Below are 23,965 nucleotides of genomic sequence, written 5' to 3'. Positions count from 1 at the left end.
ATCTTCTCCTTCACATTGTTATTTTCCTATATAATTCTGTCACCTATTGTGTCCATCTCTAAGAGATTAACCTTATGTATCCCATCGTTGAAATGTTTCATTGACATATTATTTGGAGCAGCTCCACCATACTTGTCTGCCGTAGTTAAATAAGCATTGAAATCTCTCATTACTAGCCAAGGTTCAAAAATAGCCATCCCTAGTAACTCTAGACTACTCCAAAGACATTTATGGATGTTACAGTTCATTTTTGTATAGACACAAGTGACCCAAAAAGGAGCATTGTTTCCCATTTTATTAGCTCTAACGTGAAGTAGTTAGGTGTTGAAAAAAGTATAGTCAATGGTAATAGTATCATCATTCCAAAGCAACTAAATCCCACTTGAAATACTCGTAGCTTCAACTCATAACTAATTGGAGAAAACCAATTTCCTACCAATTGTATCAGCCTTACTTCCACTAACTCGAGTTTCAAATAGTGCCAACATATCTACCTTATGATTATGCAATAGATGACAAACACTTGATTTTGTTAGGGAAAGTCTTTAGCCGTCTACAATTCCAAGCTATAGCTTCTAAAATCATCAAAAAGTCATTAGCACTTGCGAACTATCACAACGTCATTCCCCTTGATGAACATACCAGCTAATCCTTCTTGTTCCACTTTGAAAAACTGTTCTTGATTTTCTAATCCCCCATCCATGATGCCAATCAACTCCACCCTCTCTGGTTGTCATTCAAGGGGTCTTGGCTAGTCATGTGTTTGTTTCTTACTTTCCAAATAGTCTAGCCACTACTGAATATTAACCATGAGAAATAAAAGGTGGGGTGAAATAAGTCATTTTGACATTATCCCTCGTGGTATGATTAAGCTCGCATATTGTTTCATTATGAAATGCGATATTGATTAAAAAAAACTTGAAAAAATTAATTTTTTAATCCTCTAACTTTTAATTCATTTGTAACTCAGTCCCTTAACTATAAGTCACTGTGACTCAGTCCCTCAACTATGACCCGTCTATAATTTAGTCTCTTAACATTTAACTCACTTATAATTTAGTCCCTCAATTTTTGTTAATTTTTTTTTCATGTTAGCTTAAATCTCACATCAAAGAGCAAGAGAAAAGTATTTTAGACCAATATATGAGCATTTTTTTATCATTTTTATTTGATAAGAAATTTTTAAAAAAAAATTAAAAAATAAGGACTAAATTGTGAGTGACTTAAAAGTTGAGGGATTGAGTCGCAACGAGTTATAGTTGAGGGACTGAGTTGCAGTGAGTTATAGTTGAAAAATTGAATTATAAGCGAGTTAAAAATTAAAGAACTAAAAAATTAATTTTTTTTTTTAAACTTCTTTTAAACAGTCCCAAGGCTTTACTTGATTTCCTTACACTCTTTATGTGGGTTTGTGCGGGCATATATATTCCGTTTTATATCTCATTTTATTATTTGAATTCCTATTTTTATATTTATGATTATTGTCATTATCATCGTTGCCGTTCGATCATGACCCTGAGATTCAGACCCCCAAAAAAAAATCATGACCCTGAGATGCCCAAACCCTTTGGTGGTCAACAAGGCGTCGTCAAAAGGCAAATGGAACTAAAAACAGTGAAAAGAACAGACAGGCAAAGAGAGAAACTGAGGGAGGATTGAGGAGGAACGGGGAAAGGGGAAGAGACAGAAGTGGCGAGGATGTACTTCTACAAGGATGTTGTCCCACTATGCGCATTGATTGCTATAGAGTGCATTAACGTTGGTGCTAGCATTCTGTTCAAAGCAGCCACTTTCAATGGCGTCAATTACTACGTCTTCACCATCTATGCTTCTGCAATTTCTACTCTGGTTCTTCTTCTACCTCTGCCCTTCATCCTCCGCCGGTACTCTCCCTCCCTCTCTCTTCTCCTTTATGTCTTTTCTATTCATCCGTTGTATCTCGATGCATGAAGGTCAACTGGGCTTCCTCCATTCAAGTCGTCTCTGCTTTTCTGGATTTTCCTTCCCAGACTGATCGGGTAAGACACGATCGTCCCCATAATGTTATGAAGTTTTCATGCATCTGTTGAGCATCAATTATTTGTTTATTTCTTGATGTCTCTGAGGGACAGCCTTGGAGCTCGCCTCTGCGGAGCCAAAGCAATTGAATACAGTTCACCTACTCTTTCTGCTGCTATGAGCAACCTCACCCCTGCTTTTACCTTCATACTCGCCATCTTCTGCAGGTGATACTCCTAATTCCAGAATTTTTTTTTTAATTTTGACAATTGTTGCGTCTGAGACTTTTGCAGCGTGATAACTTTTATGTGTCCTTGTATGAAGGATGGAAAAGGTAGAGTTACGAAGTTCAAGCACTCAGGCCAAAATCATAGGTACAGTAGTATCCATAGTCGGTGCACTCGTAGTTGTTCTCTTCAGGGGTCCTCCACTCAAGTCAGCATCTTCTCCATCACCAACTCATCCAACAAGCTCTCAACTGAATTCTGCATCAACACAAACGAAATGGGTTCTCGGTGGCTTCCTGCTTCTTGTTGAGTGTCTTCTGGTTCCAATCTGGTATATTGTTCAGGTAAACACGCTTTTTTTCAATTCTGCAAATTTTAGAAGCTTCTAACTTCTAGTGCATGAGATTTCGAACCAATGTCAGGGGAATTTTCTACTAGTTGAGTTGATTTCATTGACCTTTTGACAGACCCATGTTATCAACGAATATCCGGCAAAGCTGATAGTGGTGTTTTTATACAACCTGTGCGGGACTATTATATCTGCACCAGTCTGTTTAATAGCAGAACCAGACCTGAGTGCTTGGAAGATAAAGCCTGACATAACACTGCTCTCCATTATTTACTCAGCAAGAAATTAAGTATTTACTTGCATGGATAAAGTATGGGCTATGAGATGAGAGGAGGAGCAAATAACAACAAACACTACTGACAGTTTGATTTTCATTTTCATCCTGCAGGGATTCTTATGCACATGCTTAAGCCGTCTGATTGAAACATGGGGTCTCCATCTGAAAGGCCCAGTGTATGTGTCAACGTTCAAGCCCCTTTCCATCGCCATGGCAGCTGCTATGAGTGTCATTTTCCTGGGCGATGTTCTGCATCTAGGCAGGCATGAAATTGATTCTCTTTCTTCGTTGTCAAGTTTTCTTTCCTTTCCGTCAAAAACGGAAAATTAGAATCAGAAAGAAGTTATAAACAAGACACGTATATGCTTCATTTGTCATAATATCCTATAATCTGGCATGTTTCAAATGTTGCAGCGCTATTGGAGCGGCAATACTGTCGGTGGGGTTTTATGGTGTGATATGGGGGAAAGCGAAAGGGGAAGAAGAGTTGAAAGAGCAGTGCGAGTCAGGCAGCTCACAATCCCAACCGAATTGCAAGACTCCTTTGTTGCAGAGCTACGTTGATATGTGAGACGATCCCTTTTCATGTCGAATTGTTTTGTAAATATCAGTAAGCTTTCAACATCTCCGACCTGCCACTGCATCAGAAGTTAGACGCACGAATTCATGGCCAGCCAGAACAACCGAAAAATCGTAAGAGAGGGAAATGAGTTGCATAGTGTTGAATTTTATTTTATTTGGAGGGTTTTGGGTGGAGGATTTGGCAATGATGTCGGCCTCGTATCATAGGCATAAAAAACTCCATATCATTTATAAATTATAATACTACGAGACAAGTCATCAATCATCACTCGAATGGCTGCTGACCCCTTCCAAGGAAGGCGGACCCCAAATACGAGGTTTTCCCAGCCATCACCGCCTTTTCTTGGTGGATCGGCGATATCTTTCAAGTGAAAAGTTTCATTGGCCATGTTGTCAGAAAATAAATGCAGGGAAAAAAAAAAAATCCAAGTTAAGACGTCGAAATAATTAATTGTCATGTAAGCACAAGCTTTATTTATTTATTTATTTTTTGGATGGTTGGGGGACGGAATATATCACCAATTCACCTTCCACAATCAGCTGTTAATGGGGAAGAATGACGAATCTTTTTTTAATACAAATAAATGATTAAATGCAATTAAAAAGATAGCTTTTCATTTTTTTTTTTTTTATGATTGCTGATTCCTGATTTGTCTTGTCTCTAATTCTATTAGCACCCCATGACTATGACCCCTGTGACAAGAAGAAACCAATGCATACATCCATGCATGCATGAAGAACAGAAGTCAAAAGCGGACTCTGGCATTACAACTGGCCTTTAAAACTTGGGCCTTATGCTGACTAAGCCCAATAAAAAACCAGAATAACGATTCAATAACCCATCTTAACTATATATATATATATATATATATATATAAATGCATCTTAACTACTCCTTCCTCACAAATTATAAAAGAATTTTAAACGCATTTTGTTTTCCGAAAATATAAAATAAAGTAAAAAATAAATTTTTGATAATACTTTTTCAATATTACTCTTTAAGTAGAAAAAAAATTGAAATAATATTGTAGTATAATAATGATTAAATGTGTAGGCATATCTTTAAAAGTTTATAAATTTATTTTAAAAAATTAATTTATAAAGTATCATTATTAATATTTATTAATATATGTAATATTATCTCAAATTATCTTATAATTTGAGAACTGTATCTTAATTCTTAAAAGGTACAAGGGCCGACAATCAAGGGCAGAGAGAGGGGGGATCGGAAGGGGCCACAACCCTTCCCCCAACTTTTAAATTTTTTCTTAGTAAAATATAGGGGTTATATATTTTCAGCTCCTATAAGTTGGCACATTATAGAAGTTATGAAATACTAAATGAAATTTTCATTTCAACTATATATGTAATATTTTACATATATATAGAGCAACTATTTCAGTCGTTTGAAAATATAGTTATTATAGAATCTATTTATTTTTAACAAGATAATATACATGCTCTTAAAGTATTAATGTCATTTTATTTTTCTTTCATTTTATGTTTAATGAAAAAATTATGAGAATTATTATTCACAAACTTTGTTAAGGATTACTGTAACACACCAAAATTTTTTTTTTAAATAATTTAACTCAACTATAGTTAAGTTACAGCCACCCAACACATTTTTATATCAATAATTTTGATATAAAATATTTTATAATTGGCTTCAACTCACACACTATAACATTTCAGATAAATTTTTACCTCTCACATGCCATTAGACTAAATCACATTTGTCCATCCTTATACTCCCAACAAGTAAACTAAATCACATTTGTCCATCCTTATACTCCCAACAAGTAAAATAAGCAATTTAGTCAATTTTCAACACAAGCCAGTTATTTGGCCTTATAATCATGCCATTTTAACCAATCCAAAGTAAACCAAATATTAAAATTACAGTCATCCAAATTGTACCAAAAATAGAAATAGTTTGAAAGGCAAGATTACATTTATATATTCATATAATTGACAATAAACAAAAAGCCATAATATTGGCAATATAACACATTATAAATCATAAATTAAATACCCAAAAGAGACAGTGGATTTATACCACTAAGCCTCTGGGACTCCTCCACGTGTCACTCGTGGCTCTTCTCCTGAAAATTGTTAACCACATAATGAGACTCAAAAGTCCCAGTAACCAAAGCCAATTTATAATAGTGTATACAAACAGTTAAGTGTGTGCTTATTAAGTGAGAATTAAAAATAATATAATTCCAAGAAATATATAAAATATTACAATACACACAAACAACCATCCTTATATCTCTCCATTAACCTTGAGCCGTAGCCCTCACTCGGTGCTAAATTACCCGGCCAAAGGTAGATTAGCCCGAGCCCTTACAAACCACCTATTGAGCTCCAATAGGGGCGTACCACGTGGCACATAAATACAACAACAATAGCAAGTCTCCCAACACCTCCCACAATAATCAAATAAATTTATAATAATATTGCACAATTATATAATATTACAAAATTTATAATTTTCTCAATAATCACCCAATTAACATGAAGTAACACTAATCATAAATTAAAAGCATGGTTACCTTGTGGCTTTTTTAATAAATTATTCCTTAAAATTTCTCTCTCACCACAATCTTCACCAGTAATACAATCTACAAATAACATATTATTTATAAATATTAGTTTCAATTTTTGAAACTAATAAAATAATTCTAATAATAGAATTAAAAATATAACATAATTTCAAAGTAAACCAAATATTAAAATTACAGTCATCCAAATTGTACTAAAAATAGAAATAGTTTGAAAGGCATGATTATAAGGCCAAATAACTGGCTTGTGTTGAAAATTGACTAAATTGCTTATTTTACTTGTTGGGAGTATAAGGATGGACAAATGTGATTTAGTTTACTTGTTGGGAGTATAAGGATGGACAAATGTGATTTAGCCTAATGGCATGTGGGAGGTAAAAATTTATCTGAAATGTTATAGTGTGTGAGTTGAAGCCAATTATAAAATATTTTATATCGAAATTATTGATATAAAAATGTGTTGGGTGGCTGTAACCCAACTATGGTTGAGTTAAATTATTTAAAAAAAAAATTTTGGTGTGTTACAAATTTTGATATTAGAGCTACATGTTTCAAATTCTTATAAATTATGAAATTATTATACATTAACCTAGTTTATTGGCAATATACATTATTAAATCATAATGCTTCTCCATTATTTTTCTTGTCTTGAGATTAATGTTAACTTAATTATGTGACTTCCATCCTTTAGGAGGGGAGAGATGGTGTCTAAAACTAGGAGAGGTGGCGAAATTATCGGTGATTCTATAGAGCCAATAGGAAATGACATACCTTCACTGCCACAATCGGAGCCCACACAGCAACAAATCGGGCAGGGCGAGCCCATACAGTCACAACTAAGGCAGGATGAGCCAACCATGAGGCAAATGATGGATCTACCATATAATCTTAGTGACCGCATGAAGAGACAAGAAGAAGAGTTGGCCGCTTTAAGACAATATAAGGAGAATGACAACCGAGAGGGAAATGGCCAACAAGAAGGAAGCCATACCAAGGTATTCAATGCGAGCCAATCTGCTGATGAAGGCTTACCTCCTTATTCTCACCATGAGACTAGTCCGAAGAATGTGAGTCTTCACTCTGAGCAACAGACATCCATGATCACAAAGATCTGGAGTACTTTTCGTAAGTTTAATCCTCCTACTTTCGATGGAAATCTTAAGCCAGCGGTGGTTGAAGAATGGATAGATCAATTGGAGAGTATTTTTTATATGGTTGTGTGCACTTCTAATCAAAAGGTGCAGCTGGCAATATTCCTACTACAGAAGAGTGCTAAGAAATGGTGGGAAACATCAGGACCGAAGGATGATTCCTCTCTTACTTAGGAAGATTTTAAAGCCATATTGTTCGAGAATTATTTTCCTACTGCACTGAGAGCAGAAAAGGAGGCTGAGTTTCATGCATTTCGTCAGGGTGATCTAGATGAGGATGAATTTATTGAACAATTCTCAAAATTATCTAAATACTCCACTTACCTCCAAAAACATGAAGACACGGAGTGGATGGCTGAACGATTGTTAGAGAAGGCGAGGCCTGATCTAAGGGAACAGTTAGCCCCTTTTGAGATTAAGACATTCAGTGAGATGTGCAATAAGCTTCGAATAGTTTCTCGGAGGAAGAGAGAGGCTAGATTAGAAGCTGATAAAGAGAGGAGGAAAGAACCTCATGGGAAGCCCCCTATCTACACCAGACCCATTGGTGGAGTAGAGAAGAGGAGCAGTCAAATCTTTGGAGGCTTTAGAAATCAGAAGAAGAAGGGCTACTATCATAAGGGCCAGAGCTACAGAGGTAATCAAAGTGGAAGTCAAGGGTCCTATAGGAGCCCAGCTACCTTTAATCCTACTCCTAGTGCTGCTAGTAATCAAGCATGCAATAAGTGTGGGAAGTTTCATTCTGGTGATTGTTGGGTTTGTTACATCTGTCAGAAGCCTGGTCATATTGCTCGATTCTGCTATCAAAACCAAAATAGGGGTAATGATCAGAGACCTACAGTGCCAGCACGAGTGTATGCCCTCTCTGGGCCGGAGGCTACTAATAACCCTAATGCTATCCGAGGTATAATCCGAATCCTTGATAATGATATTTGTGCTTTGTTTGATTCGGGTGCTACAAACTCTTTTGTGTCTGATGAATGTATGAAAAGATGTAAATTGCCTGTGTGTACCTTACTTTTTGATGTGAAGATTTCTACTCCTGCTGGTTTGACTGTAAGGACTGCTAAGGCATGTCTAAATGTAGAGGTTGAGTATGAGGGTCGAAAGACCACCATAGACCTCATTTGTTTGTCTTTGTCTGGGATTGATGTTATTGTGAGGATGGATTGGTTGTCTGCAAATGGAGCTGTACTTAATTGTCAGAAAAAGAGTGTGTCACTCTCAGCTCTTACTGTAACCCCTATAGAGTCTCAAAGTCCTATGTTGTTGTCTGCAGCTCAAGTAGAACAGTGTATAAGAAAGGGCTGTCAAGCTTTTATGATTTTCTTCTCAATCAAGGCAGAGATTGAAGAAGGTGTAGATCAGATTCCAGTAGTGAGAGAATTTCCTGACGTCTTTCCTATTGAAGTGATCGGTTTGCCTCCAGAACGAGAGGTTGAGTTCTCGATTGAACTCGTACCTGGTACGGGGCCTATTTCTAAGGCACCCTATAGGATGTCTCCATCGGAGTTAGCTAAGTTGAAGAGACAAATTGAAGAGTTGTTAGAGAAGGGGTTTATCAGACCGAGTATATCACCATGGGGGTCACCGGTACTGTTTGTGAAAAAAAAGATGGAAGCCTTAGATTGTGTATTGATTATAGACAATTGAATAAGGTAACCATCAAGAACAAGTACCCCTTACCTCGAATTGATGATTTGTTAGACCAATTAGTCAATTTAGCAGTGTTTTCTAAGATTGATCTAAGATCAAGGTATCATCAATTGAGGGTTAGAGCAGAGGATATCCCTAAAACTGCTTTTAGGACTAGATATGGGCACTATGAGTTCCTAGTGATGCCGTTTGGGTTAACAAATGCCCCAGCTGTCTTCATGGATTATATGAATCGAATCTTCAGGCCTTATCTCGATGAATTTGTTGTAGTCTTTATTGATGACATACTTATTTATTCTCGAGATGAGGTGGACCATGCTAGACATCTTAAAATTGTTTTGGAGATATTAAGAGAGCACAAGCTCTATGCCAGGTTGAGCAAATGTGATTTTTGGCTTAAAGAAGTTAAATTCTTAGGCCATGTTGTTTCAGAAGAAGGGGTAGCGGTGGACCCTAGTAAGATAGATGCAGTGATGAAATGGGAGCAACCTCGAAGTGTGACAGAGATTAGGAGTTTCTTGAGTCTTGCAGGCTACTATCGTCGTTTCATTAAGGGTTTTTCACAAATTGCAATGCCCTTGACTAAGTTGACCAGGAAAGATGCTCCATTTATTTGGACGAACGAGTGTGAAATTGCATTCCAGGAGCTGAAAAAGAGGTTGACCACCACACCGGTGCTCACCTTACCTGTTCCAACTGCTCCTTATACCTTGTATACTGATGCTTCTAAGAAAGGTTTAGGTTATGTATTGATGCAGGAGGATCGAGTAGTGGCTTATGCCTCTCGACAGTTGAGACCTCATGAGGAAAATTACCCTACTCATGACTTGGAGCTTGCTGCTGTGGTATTTGCCTTGAAGATTTGGAGGCACTATCTTTATGGTTCTTCTTTTGAGGTCTTCAGTGATCATAAAAGTTTAAAATATTTGTTTGATCAAAAGGAACTCAATATGAGACAGCGCAGATGGATTGAGTTTTTGAAGGATTATGACTTTGAGTTGAAGTATCATCCAGGGAAAGCTAACGTAGTCGCCGACGCTCTGAGCAGGAAGCTTGTACATACTGCTCACATGATGGTCAGAGAACATGAATTATGGAGTAGTTTTCATGCAGTAAATGTAGAAGTAGTCGAAAATCGTTTGGCTGCTCTACACATTACTGAATTTGAGAATAATTTTTGTTAAGAAATTAGAATTGCGCAACAGAAGGATGATTATTTGAATAAGATTAGGGTAGAGATTGGGGCTGGAAAGGCTGAACATTTTGATGTGACCGATGATGATGTCGTAAGATATAAAGGTAGAGTGTGTGTGCCTAATGATACTCGATTGAAAAATATCTTACTTGAGGAGGCTCATCAGAGTAGATATACCATTCATCCAGGAGCAACTAAGATGTATCATGACTTAAGACTTGGTTGGTGGTGGCCAAGAATGAAGAGAGATGTAACTGAACATGTAACTCATTGTTTGACTTGCTAGAAAGTCAAAATTGAGCATCAGAAACCAGCCGGAATGCTACAGTCTCTTGATATTCTAGAGTGGAAATGGGACAGCATTTCTATGGACTTCATTACAGGATTTCCTAGAACATCTTCTGGTCATGACACTATATGGGTAATCGTAGATCGACTCACCAAATCAGCTCATTTTCTTGCTACTAATATCAAGTATTCTCTTGAAAAATTAACTGAAATCTATATAAGAGAAGTGGTGAGATTGCATGGAGTGCCGACAAATATTGTATCTGATCGTGATCCGAGATTCACATCAAACTTTTGGAAGTCATTACAGGAAGCCATGGGTACTCGTCTGAGTTTTAGCACCGCTTACCACCCCCAGACTGATGGGCAAACGGAACGAACCATACAAACTCTTGAAGACATGTTAAGAGCTTGTGCCATTGAGCTTAGAGGTAATTGGGATAGTCACTTACCATTAGCTGAATTTGCCTACAATAATAGTTTTCATTCTAGCATTCAGATGGCACCTTATGAGGCATTGTATGGAAGAAAATGTAGATCGCCACTGTGTTGGACAGAATTAAGTGAGAGAACTGTTTTAGGGCCGAACATTGTTGATGAGACTACCCAAAAGATTGCTTTAATCAAGCAAAAATTACTCACAGCTCAAAGTAGACAAAAGAGTTATGCGGATAAGAGGAGAAGACCGCTTGAGTTTGAAGTATGTGACCATGTATTTTTGAAAATCTCTCCGATAACTGGTGTTGGAAGAGCTATTAAGGCTAAGAAATTGACACCAAGGTTTATGGGGCCTTTTGAGATCTTAAAACGAGTTGGACCAGTAGCGTACCAAGTAGCATTACCACCCCAAATTGCTGGAATACACAACGTATTCCATGTGTCACAACTGAAAAAGTATCAACCAGATCCTTCCCATATAATTGAACCCGAGGAAATTGAACTCAGGGAGAATTTGACATTCAAAGCTGAACCAGAAAGGATTGTGGATTATAAGGACAAGCAATTAAGAAACAAGACCATTAGATTGGTTAAAGTAATTTGGAAGGGCACGACTCCAGGTGATGCTAGTGGGAGACCGAGGACAGTATGCGACGTGATTATCCTCATCTTTTTGATTAAGTGAGTAGTTAATACTTACTAATTTTAAATTTTGAGGACAAAATTTCTAAAAGGAGCGGAGAATTGTAACATCCCAATTTAAATTTTAATAGTTAATTTGGATTAATAGAAATTAAAAAAAATATTTAGAGGTAAATAAATTAGTAGAAAATGATCATTAAATCTAACTTAGGATATAATTCTAAATTAAATTTTTTTTAAAAAAAATTAATTAAAAAAATTATTATTAATTAATTAAAAAATATTATTAAATTATTATTATAAAAAAAAGGTATGCAAAAAAAGAGAGAGAGAGAGAGAAGAAGAAAAAGAGAAGTTTGCTTCGGCCGCCGCCTCAATAGTAACAATAGTAAAATAATAATAAAAAAAAAGAAGAAGAAGAAGAAAGAAGAGAGAGAAAAGAATAAAAAAAATATATGGGATCCACTGAATTTTTATAAAACTCACCCGTTTCCTTTCATTTCTTCAATTCTTTTCCTGCGCGCGAGCTGAGGCGGAAAGAAGCGAGTCACCGGTGCGAAATATCTAAATTTTTAAGGTAAGAGTTTTTAATAGGATATTTAAGGTGTGATTTTAAGCTTTTCAAGACTAAGTAAGTGTTCTAAAAACTTTTCTTAGTCATCCTTCTTCTTTGGTTTCTGAGTTTGTAGTGGTAGAAAATTTAAGATCTGGAAGAGGGATGAATTTATGTTGAATAAATATGATTTTTGAAGTTGTCAGTAGTATAATAAATGTTCTAGAGTATAAATTTATTGATGATCTTTGAATATGTGGCTTATGGATCAAATTCTAAACTAGATCTAAAAATATATGTTGATTTATTGAGGTTTAGATGATTATTTGGGATGAGAAATGAATTATTATGGTTATAGGATTATGATTCTAAGCTAGAGACACAATTTTTAATTTTTGGGTATTTTAGGTACGAATTTATGAAATAAAAAGAAAATTTTGGTAATAAAAATTAGTTTAGAAGTTGATTTTTAGATTATTAATGTTTATTGATAATTAAAAGAGGAGTTAAAAATTTTACTTAATAGTATTGACTCTAGATTTGTATTAAGATTGAGATTAGAAATTATGTTATATTTTTAATTTTAAATTTCTATTAACCCAAATTAACTATTAAAATTTAAATTAGGATGTTACAATTACAACAAAAATTCCAACATATATTGAATCTCACATGCTTGATATCTATCATAAAATCACTTGTTCAAAAGTTTGAAAATTTGGTAAAGATGTTCTTCTAGAAAAAATTATTATTTTTTAAACAAGCAAGCTATTGAAATTTATGATATGAATTGTTTTTACTTTGATATAATTCAATCTCATTGACATTGAGATTTTATAATAATTGAGCATTATTAATGTGTTGATATATTTATTTATTACAACTATCAATTGAAGAAATTAAATAGTAAATTCAATAAACAAGTAATAGAGTTTATTACATTGAACAAAACTTTAAATTTTAATGATTTATTTAAATCATTTAATGCTTGATAAAGTTTTTACCAATTTAAAGATAATTTATACGAGAAAGAAAATTACTAAAACATTTATTATAGACGTAATAACTAATAATTTTTACACCATTAAAAAATCGATGAACAAAACTTAAAATATATATATTTTTTATTTATGTGTAATTGAATGTAAATATATATGTTAAAATATTTATATTGTATAAGTAATATATATATATATATATATATTTAATTTTTTTTAAATTATTATTTATATTTTATCATCTCAGTCTCCTTAATAAAAAATGTTGGCTCCGCCTCTGCCGACAACAACAAAAATAATGAAAAGAAATCAGTACGGCCAAATAAAATAAAAACGTAACCCTTTCTTGGAGGTGTAATAAGATATTGTGTCACTTAAGACACCTGTATTTTTTAGATGTCATTTTCTCCTTTCCTTTTACTTACCCTCAGTTTTATGATGAGGATTTCCAGTTGTCACGTGCATGCCATTATTCTGAGCTTGTGATCCAGCTGCATCATGTTGATTAATTAATATAATATGTAAATAAAATCAATATGATTTGAACGGCATTTTTTGGTGTTCTGGATTATATTACCGTGTTGAAAACTTCCTAGGAAGACAGCAAAGGTTGATGTTCGAGGAGGCCTAGGATCACATCCATCTTTATGGCAAGGTTCATCCAAGATTTTGCACTTGAAGCCATTATTATATATACAAGATGCAATAAAAAATGCAGCGGTTGTTGAGGCTCCGAGAGATTGATTATCAGCAGACTATGAACCTTTGAAAACCACAAACAATACCCTAAGCAACTCGATTTGTTTCGACTTACAATTACTTATTTCTCTGTTTTTCATTTTATTTGACAATATTTTTACTTGTTTTGAATGTTCATGATTATTGCGTTCTAGGTGTTTTCTCCTTAACTTATCAGGTCATTACTAGCTACTACCATACAACTACCGTACTGTGATATAACAACACTCCGTATTGCACTAACCAGTGTTAGCCTAATCATAACCTAACATGTTCATGAACCGATGATCTGAGAGATTCTTTTCCAGTTAATTCCTTTCCCCCCTTTATTCAACGCATAAAATAGTCACAGCATTAGAAGAGAAAAGGACCGCCTGATCAAGATCTCCTTTGAATTTCTTGGCATGCCTAATAACTTTAACTAAGCATAAAATTTTCAAACTGATTAGACAAACTCGTTCGTCTAAATTTTAAAATTTTTAAAAATAACTAATTTCAATTGACTTCATGTAAAATTGTAAAGGAAAAATTACAGTAAAAAATCTAGAGAAAATAGTATTTATTGGCGAGGATCTTAAAAATAGTAATTTTTTTAGAAGGACAAAAAGTAAAATATGAATTTAAATATGCAAAATTGCCTCTGGTCATATCTGTTATATTCCCTCTAACCATATTTCACGTATTTGATAGATGGTTATTGCTAGTGATAAAGAACATGAACAGAAACATATGGTTCGAGCAAAATTCGTTTCTCAGTGCTTTGAGAGAGAGCAAAAAAATGATTGATAATTTAGCTACAAGCAGTTCAAATTCTAGTTCACAAATATAAATGAATGAGAGGGTGCTAATAGATATGGGAGTCACCCCAAATAAATAACAACATTGTTTTATCCAGGATTTGCATTTTTTTCCATCTAATTTCTCAAATGGTTGATAATTTATTTGCTAATTCAGAAAATCCCAAAATTAATTTTGATGAAACTTGATAATTTCATTGGCTCTTTTATATTTAAGCCCTTTGCTATTGCTTCTCATAGGTTTTGTTTGCTAATCATGTCAACAAATTTGATTTGACAAACGTACTCCAATAACTGGTTTGTAGTGTGGTTAGAAAATAATGGATCGTCAACATTCATTGGAGATATTTTATTACTTTCAATTAATCAATCAAAAGAAATGCTACGTTATGATGGAGGGAAACTGATAGGTAAAATGAAATGGATATTGACAGATTTTATAAGAATCATAATAGTCAATTACATTTGCTTTAGTCCTTTCATCCTAATTTTAATCTTCATGGTTATTTATAATAAATTTGAGAAGTTTTAGGTATTTCCCCCTAATTTTCCCTAGATTTAATGTTTTTGAAAGCACCGGAGGTCATTTTCGCTAGATATTGGATCCAAATAAAATATAAAAACATCATTTTCACCGGCAAGACAGGGTATATAAGCGCGTTTGGAGTATTTAATAGCAGTGACGGTGAATGGTGGTTATAAGAGAGAGAAAGATCTGATCCACAATGGAGGGAGTGTGTTTGAGGAAATCAAGACCCTGAGATTCCCAAACAGCTGGTTCGACGACCAGGCATCGTCAAAGTATTACAGAACAACTGATACTGAGTGGGGAGGATCGAGCAGGAACAGAAATGGCGAGGATGTATTTTTACAAGGATGTTGTTCCACTCTGTGCACTTATTGCAATAGAGAGCATTAACGTTAGTGCCAGCATTCTGTTCAAAGCAGCCACTCTCAAAGGCATGGATTACTACGTCTACATTGTCTATTCCACTGCTGTTTCCACTCTGGTTCTTCTTCTCCCTCTTCCCTTCATTCTCCGTCGGTACTCTCTCTCTCTCTCTCTCTCTATATGTATATATATATATATCTTCCTCCTTTTTCGTCTCTGTTCCCTTTTATGTCTTCTCTGCTCATCCATTGCCTCTCTCTCTCTCTCTGAAGGTCCGCTGGGCTTCCTTCATTCACACCGTCTCTGCTTTTCAGAATTTTCCTCCTTGGACTGATCGGGTGAGACACAGTCACTTAATCCATTCTCCTACCATTTTATCAAACTTTCCGGCTTTGCATCTCCTCTGCATGATTTCTAAGATGGTTTTTATATCTTGATCTTCAATTTGATTTTTTTTTTAATGGATTTGTTGATGTTTCTGAGGGACAGGCTTGGAGCGCAGCTTTGCGGAGCCAAAGCCATTCAGTACAGTTCACCCACTCTGGCTGCTGCGATGAGCAACCTGATTCCCGCTTTTACCTTCATACTCGCCGTCTTCTTCAGGTGTCTCTGCTCTCAGTCTAGATTTGTGTTCTTCTTTTTGATAGCTACATCATTGCGTCTAAGAGAACATTGAAGCGTATGTTATAACTTTTCTGGGTCCATGTATGAAGGATGGAAAAGGCAGAATTAACGAGTTCCAGCACTCAGGCCAAGATCATGGGTTCGGTGGTATCCATAGCCGGTGCACTCGCAGTTGTTCTCTTCAGGGGTCCTCCACTTATACCAGCATCTTCTCCATCTCCACCTCCTCCTCCTCCAGCAAATTCTTCAGTGGATTCATCATCCCCGCAAACGAAATGGGTTCTCGGTGGTTTCCTACTTCTTGTTCAGTACCTTCTAGTTCCAATCTTGTATATTGTTCAGGTAAACTCACTCATGATCCAATGCTGCAAATTTATTAGAAGCTTCTAGTGCGTGTGATTTTGAGTCAATTTCAGGGGAATTTTCTGAAACTTGAGTTCTTGGATTTTGACAGACCCAAGTTATAAAAGAATATCCAGCAAAGCTGATAGTGGTGTTCTTGTACAACCTTTGCGGGACTATTATATCAGCACCAGTGTGTTTCATAGCACAACCGGACCTGAGTGCTTGGAGGATAAAGCCTGACATCACATTGATCTCCATTATTTACTCAGTAAGAAACTGAGTATTTTCTTGGATGGATGAAAAACAGTAGGGAGAAGGACATTTGGGTCGCTAAATAAGTAATACCTTGCACTAACAGCTTGATTCACTTTCTTCCTGCAGGGACTCTTTGTCACGTTCTTAAGCTGTCTGATTCACATGTGGGGTCTCCATCTGAAAGGCCCTGTGTATGTGTCAATCTTCAAGCCGCTCTCGATCGCCATTGCAGCTGCTATGAGTGTCATTTTCCTGGGCGATGCTCTGCATCTAGGCAGGCATGAAATTCATTCCCTTTCTCCATTATCAACTTGCTTTTCAAAACCAGAAAATTAGAATCAGATAGAAGTTATAAGCAAGATTCTTCCTAGAGGCTTCATTTGGCATAATATGATATATTTTGTCTTGTTTCAAATGTTGCAGCGTTATTGGAGCAGTAATACTGTCGGTCGGCTTTTATGCGGTGATATGGGGGAAAGCGAAAGAGGAAGAAGAGTTGAAGGAGAACTATGGCTTAAGCAGCTCAGAAGTGCAACCACATTGCAGGACTCCCTTGTGGCAGAGCTACAACAAAGGGGAAGACGGAATGGCATGTAACGAAACTCAGGTACAGGTTTATGACTTATGCAAGCAGGAAACAGTGTAGAAAATGTTGGATGCTTAGGAGCCTGTACTTGGTTTAAGACTTGAAATCTTTTTGCATTTTGAATTGCTTTGTGAACATTACTGAGCTTTTAACTTCTCCTGTCTGCTGCTCCATGAGAAAAAGTTACAAAGTGGGGAATATTTAGTATTTGGCAGACATATCTGAGGACATGTGAGAAAAAATGAAAAAGAAAAAGTTCTCGTGTAGCGTTGAATTTTATTATATTTGGAGGGTTTTGAGTGGAGTTGAGTTGATGGCATGCCCGTACGATATGCTTAAAAAACTATAAATGAGAATTTCAATCTATTCGTTCACGACAATGTTTATATATGGGATTGAGGGTTTTTATACGTTTATTAAATGTTGAAAAATATTTTTTTATTTTTATTAGAGACTTATTAAATTTTAAATTATAATTAATAAATTTAAATTTTGTTATTCCAATGAAATGTGATTGAAGTAACTTTATAGGATGAAAATAAATATGTATATATGCAGGACAAGAACTGAAAAGCCTTCTGACTATTTGACTGACACGTAAGCAACGAACTAGCCTTCTATTAACAAAGAAAAGGCGACTGAAAAAAGTCCAATTTTCAGAGTTTGATTGGGTGCTCATCCATATTCTCCTTATTGTGATGAAATCTAAATTATCTAAACTAAAATTTGTAGCGTCTAAATTTAAATTATTATTATATATTTTATTTATTAAAATAAAAAATTTATAAAAATTATAAAATATATGAGCCATGAGAATGAAATTAGATTAGCACAAGTTCTCACAGAAATAGCAGTAGTGAAGCAAAGAAGGTGTAGTCGAAATATCTTAGCAAGAATGCCTTGTTTTGTAGCAAAAGAACAGGCAATTATTTCATCCGTTGGTATAGAATCAGTTGTTAGTGAGATTTGTAAGTGCTATTTTTTAATAAGAGAAAGAACTACTGGTCATAGGATACGAATGGCATAAGGCTATTAGAGGAGGGCTCGTGAGACTTCTCAAACGCAATCGTATTAGCTCTTATTGTTTTCGAATCCCCTATTCACATTCTTTATACGAAAGACTTAATCTAATCAACAGCGAGAGTGCTGTGGGACTGATGCATGATTTTCATATAAAAAAGCCTCTTGATACGGATTTTTCTCCCTTTTTCCTTTACTTGGGCTAACAATTGGTTGTGCTAAAGGAAATCCCCCCACTCTTGCCGAAGGAAGAGGTTTTTTCATGCTTCTTCTGCCCACCAATCTGGTCTTGCAAGAGTGGTGCTTTAGGAAAGTAGTTACCTAAAAAAAATAAAAATAAATGAACTACATTAATAAAGAAAAGGATAATTAGTTCATAAAATTGAAAATTATAATTCATGATATTTTTTAAAGATATGATTGTTCACATATTTGTAGTATATATTAATAAGTGTTACCATAATTACCATTAGAGAAAAGATAATTTAATTCATTTTAATTTTAATTTTTTATATTTCATTTATTTCATTTTTTTAGTAATCAAACAGGACTAACTTGCATTGTTCACTTCTTTTTAGGGAACGATTCACAAATAACTGTGGGAGGCCAAAGTATAAAATTGCATAATAGTGAGAAACAAAAATTAATTTTATCATTTTTTATAAGTGAAAATTAAGTAATTTTTGCAAAAATTTTGTGACGGGTCCCTGCTTCTTAGTTCTTACCCAGTTTCTGGCATATGGACCTACAGAAACGAATCTTTTCTATTAAAAGGAAAGAAACCAAGTACAAAGGGGCTATCTCCGGATGCTCCACCGCCCAAATCCATGCCGTTAATTCATTATCGATTGTTGATGATTTAAGTGAGTTCATATATTTTGTGTAGTAAGCCTTAATTTAGGTTAATCCTCATAATCTAATTCGAATAAGTTTAAAAAATTTTAAAATTAAATTAAAAAGTTTTAATTTTTTTTACTTTTAATTAATTCAAGCCACCCAAATAAATGTAAAAAAATTTGGGCCAAACTCTAACGCCAATGGGTTTTATTGTAATACTCAAATTTCTTTGTTACTATTAATAAAATAATATAAAAATTAAAATGTTAATTCTTTGAAATAAATACTCAAATTATATAAAAATAAAAGTAAAATGATATTTAAAAAATTTGGTATTTACCAATTCGAATAAGCCCAAAATCTTGAGAAATTAGGACTGAATTTAATTATATAAGCTTTTTTTATATAATAGAATGTTTTAAATTTGATTCAAATAAAATCAGTCTTGAATTATTTGTTTTAATTTTTTTTTTATCCCTTGGGCTTCTATATTGGAAAAAGAAACTGGTTGGGTTCTTTCGTTTTCCTTGTTTTGCTTGGGTTTCCTTAACATTCATCACAAATTTTTTTGCGCGAAAAATGTCATTAACGTTAGAAGTTATAGTTTTATTCCTTCCCATCTCAAGTATAAGAATTGGTTAAAGAGTTCGCATATATTAAAAAATTAGTTAAGTTGTCTATTTGTAAAAAAATGTGCGTTAATTACTTTAAAAAATATCTCTCCAAAATAGGCAATTCATAATTCAATTTTTTCTAAACAATATAAAAATAAGAGTAGTTTAAACAAATATAAATATGAGAGACAAAGTATATTTAGTTCCTACATATACGGTGGACTACATAGACGGTATAGTTTTTTGTCCTTTTGGAAAATAGATGGAAAAGTTTTATCAATAGCCAACTCTTCATATGTATTATTTAGTGATTGATCTTGATTGATAGTCATTTATAAGGTTAAGAGTTATTTTTATTTCTCAATTTTATTTAAAAAGTCATTGAGCACTATAATTTTATAAATTTAATTATGAATCAATTTTATTTCTCAACATTAAAAATTTTCTCACTTTGCTATTAAAAATGCCTAAAGTTCATTTTTCATAAGTAGGTTCTACCATATTTCAATATTTTTTTATTAAATTAAGAATTATTTTTACCCCTCGATATTCATACGTAAGCTTACTAATAATAAAAAAATGATAAAAAAATAGTAGGATAATGAAAAAAAAAATCTTTTCATTATTAAATTTAAAACACCCAATGGCTTTTCAAATAAAGTTATGGATTGATTAACCCCCATTTGTATAACTCTTGGCTATGCACGGCCACGTTAAAAGACAAGTCAAGAAATTGACTAAAAAATGTATTCTAGTTCGGTGACGCTTTTTATTTTTAAAGCGTTAACGAATATACCATGTTTTTTTTTTTTTTGGGTCGAAAGATAGTTGACAAAGACATCTCTCTTGTTTGTTTGTTCGTTTTTTTTTTTTCCTTTTTGGGGGGTCCAAAGATAGTTGACAACGATCTCAACTTATGAGATGCGGATTCACTAAGGTCATGAGGAAATGGCGTTGAACTGTGGAATGGAAGACCAGAGCGTGGCACAATTTTGGAAAGAGAACATTTTCGTTTTCTTAACTTGTAAAACACGCATGTACTTGTGCTTTTTCTGCCGGTGACTCTTCCGTTCGTGTTCCCGTTTCACTATTTAGCTTAATTTAAGGAAAATATTTTCTTGAAAAATTATTTTTTTTTCATTTCGTTTCACACAATTGCAAATGAATAATTTAATTGTAAATTAAAATAAAATTTCAAATTTAAATATTTGATTTATAATTAAAATATCAAAATTTATAACAACGTACAATTCATTCCAAAATTTAACTGTCAGGAAATTAATATTTTACAACTAATTGAGTTGAAGTTACATCTTAATAGTGTGTTTGGGTCAATGAGAATTTAGATTTAGATTTGGAGTAAAGCCATTGTTTGATGCACAATAAGTTCATGTCTTTTTTCAATGAAAAAAATTTAAATGAGTTGGGTTGTAAAGGCTTATGAGGTTTAAGATGTGGCTTCAAATTTAAAGAGTGCTTATTAATATATTTTTAGCTATAAGCAAAATTCTTATCAACTAAATCAATTTTTGCTAGTTTAACAAATATATTTTATGTTATAATTTTTTTATAATTTTAAATTTTCTTCACACTCTAATCCTTTAAAATTTCAATCATTTTAAGTATATCGTTATCTTGATATTTTTACTATTTATGTCTATATAACTATCATATTTTTTCTCATATTTTATTATTGTTTTTCATTGACTAACATATATGTATAAATTCATTACTTTACTTCATCTCTTCTTCATTTGAAAATTTTCAAGCTACACAAACAAATAATTTTAAGTACATAAATTTTAAATATACAATTTAACATTCAAGATTTTAAACCTAATATTCAAATCCAAATCTATCCATACAAATCCTAACTAAACATATTTAAGCAGTACTGTGATTCCCCGTAGTTATATGAGTACATACAATTGCAAGCACTTTAAATCAAATTTTCTAAATTTACCAGATTGATCCGCTCTTTTCACCCCTACATTTTATGAATTCAAACTCTCTTATCCTTTATACCAACAGGGGTTGAATCAAGTAGAAGTAATTAATCTCTCCCAATAAGGTAAATTAAAGTACTAATATCTATCAAGAGAGGTGCCTAATTACTTAGATTTAATACTCAATTATGTTTCAAATAAAACTATTTTTAGTATTAAAATATTTACAAGTAATTACGGGGAAAAAGCTCGACGATCCCTTGTAGATTCAGAGTATCGTGATTACCGCCACCGGGCAGAAGCATTACGTGTTACGTCTTTCAATAAAATGAGGAAATGTAATTTCAGAATAGGAAATGTAATATCCCTTTCAACAGTTGATTGATGGGACCTTTTTTTTTTTTTTGAGTCTCGTTATCATCGCTTTAGCTTTTGTCGGGCCAATCGATTCATTATTTCTGGGTGTGGGATAATATGTAATCAACGATGTAAGCCTGTGGATTATTTTTTCTTAGAGAAAAAAACTTAAGTTGATTAGACTAAAATAAATCGGATGTCATGATTATTTTATAAATTAATTATTATGATTGATTAATGAATGAATCATAATAGTAAATTATAGTAGTTTTAATTAAACATTACTCCTCCAATTCCACAATTAATTTAACTTACATTTTTATATAAAACAAGTTATTTATCGGTTTTAATTTAGATGACCTAAATTTATATACTCATTATAACAATTTCAATGCTCATTATCATAATCTATACCATCCACATCAAAATTGGATGATATAAATTTAACATAATTTTATTTTTACATTTTTTGATGAATTATTGAATTCATTTGAAAATAATAATAAAAAATACATACATATTAGAGGGAGTAAAATAAGTAGACCAATCTCCAGGAAAGGGTTTCTCTAAAAAAAAAAAAATTTAAAATGTAAACATTTTTAATCGAATATTATCTTTCAAAGTGATTAAATGTCTTTAAATTACTTGTATTATTTTGAAATAAATATAATTTGATTTATTTATCATGGACACTTTTAAAAAAACACACTAATTGTATCTCAAAATATTAAAAATATTTTACACTTTTAAATTTTGAACAGAAGGATATTAAAAATATTAAAAATATTTGATTTATATTTTTAATATATATTCATTCAAAAAATACTTTACACTTTTGAATTTTGAACAGAAGGATGATTTCCAAAATCCTAATTGCAATGGAACACATACGACATTCAATTTTACATTTTTATTAGCTCTTGTTATTTCAATAAATGAATCTCACCGTAATGATGGACCCTGAAACTGGATTTCAATAAATGTTATTGTCAATCTCAAACGTCTATTGTTGTTGCACGTCTTGCGTGTTAAATGAAAATTGATTGGGGCTCAAAAATCAGTACAACTCTACACGCAACTCACAAGTTACCGAGTTTGACAAAATACGTTTCCCTTATATTATTACGCTCACGATAGCAACATGATGGGTCTACCTATTGTCTTCATCGTCTCGGCCCAATGTCCTTGATCTCGCCCTGCGCGTCTCTGCAATTTTTGCTAGAGAGGGCTGTCATCAACAGGGACAAGAACCTATAACACGAACTCCAGTTTCCATTAACCGTGACATTGGATAGAACCTGTCTCTGTCTTCTAAAACAGGCAACCTGAGCAGCAACGGAACCTATTCCTGGACCTCTACTTGCTGAGCCTCCTTCGACCATTTTTGCTGGGCCCTTTTGAGCACCGCCTTTTGTTATTCATCAAAAGCGTTATCCTCACCCATTCATTCTGTCCTTTCAGAATTTGTCGGGACGGGAAGTAGTTGATGCTGCTGGTTCCCTTTTTGTCACTTGTGCAATCCACTGGCTGTAATCAGTAGGAATTTCAAGTTCCTACCTTCACCTTGTTAAGACCATACACTACAAATGAGAATTCAGTTCTAGAATAATCTCTCCATTAGGGCCAATTTCAAACATCATTTATGGACTCTGATTTTACAATCCCTTTCGTCTATCAATCTATTCTCAGATCCATGTAACAATTAAAAAATTCAAAGGCAGAATAGGGCGTTTTCTATAATATCCGTAGACTTAACTGCATGACTTTATTGAGTTCTCGACTTGTCACACGCAACTGTTGCTTGTTAATGCCAATCTTGAAATACTAATAAGATTAAACAAGTGTTTTCACAGGGGTTATGGAATCTGATATCGCTTCAACTTTAAACGAAACCGAGTTTCCTCAATGGCTTTTTGTCTTCATGCTCTAGTGTCCATAGATTCTTTTCACGTCACATTTCCGTTTTCTCCGAATATACGTCTTTTGTTTCTTTAATTTCATAGTCTGATCTAAGCCACCCACAAATGAGCAAA

General features: G+C 33.7%; 2 protein-coding genes across 2 annotated transcripts; both read left to right on the top strand.

The window, feature by feature from the left end:
• The first annotated feature begins 1,509 nt into the window (after positions 1-1,509).
• Positions 1,510-3,422, top strand: LOC129305533 (WAT1-related protein At4g15540-like). The gene is made up of 8 exons (XM_054945536.1): positions 1,510-1,573; positions 1,664-1,883; positions 1,953-2,018; positions 2,112-2,225; positions 2,323-2,569; positions 2,693-2,851; positions 2,963-3,114; positions 3,266-3,422. Exons 1-8 carry the CDS (start codon positions 1,510-1,512, stop codon positions 3,420-3,422), a joined length of 1,179 nt encoding a protein of 392 aa, XP_054801511.1.
• An 11,732-nt stretch (positions 3,423-15,154) lies between these two features.
• On the top strand, positions 15,155-17,424 carry LOC129307489 (WAT1-related protein At4g15540-like). Its single transcript, XM_054948468.1, has 7 exons — positions 15,155-15,501; positions 15,621-15,686; positions 15,838-15,951; positions 16,062-16,314; positions 16,427-16,585; positions 16,699-16,850; positions 16,996-17,424. The coding sequence occupies exons 1-7, from the start codon at positions 15,308-15,310 to the stop codon at positions 17,216-17,218; spliced, it is 1,161 nt and encodes a 386-aa protein (XP_054804443.1). The 5' UTR covers positions 15,155-15,307; the 3' UTR covers positions 17,219-17,424.
• The last annotated feature ends 6,541 nt before the right edge of the window (positions 17,425-23,965 follow it).

This window comes from Prosopis cineraria, unplaced genomic scaffold, assembly GCF_029017545.1.
Source record: "Prosopis cineraria cultivar Desert tree isolate PC_DT_omini unplaced genomic scaffold, ASM2901754v1 PC3, whole genome shotgun sequence".
Lineage (NCBI taxonomy): Eukaryota > Viridiplantae > Streptophyta > Magnoliopsida > Fabales > Fabaceae > Prosopis > Prosopis cineraria.
The sequence above is the reverse complement of the archived record's forward strand: the minus strand, read 5'-3'. Positions and strand labels throughout refer to the sequence as shown.

Excerpts from the sequence above, each read along its gene's own strand:
- LOC129307489 (XM_054948468.1), top strand. The coding sequence starts at position 15,308 with ATGGCGAGGATGTATTTTTACAAGGATGTTGTTCCACTCTGTGCACTT. Across the intron at positions 15,687-15,837 it reads TTCCTCCTTGGACTGATCGG|GCTTGGAGCGCAGCTTTGCG; the intron begins GTGAGACACAGT and ends TCTGAGGGACAG. Across the intron at positions 16,851-16,995 it reads GATGCTCTGCATCTAGGCAG|CGTTATTGGAGCAGTAATAC; the intron begins GCATGAAATTCA and ends CAAATGTTGCAG.
- LOC129305533 (XM_054945536.1), top strand. The coding sequence starts at position 1,510 with ATGACCCTGAGATTCAGACCCCCAAAAAAAAATCATGACCCTGAGATG. Across the intron at positions 1,574-1,663 it reads GATGCCCAAACCCTTTGGTG|GAACGGGGAAAGGGGAAGAG; the intron begins GTCAACAAGGCG and ends AGGATTGAGGAG. Across the intron at positions 1,884-1,952 it reads CTGCCCTTCATCCTCCGCCG|GTCAACTGGGCTTCCTCCAT; the intron begins GTACTCTCCCTC and ends CGATGCATGAAG.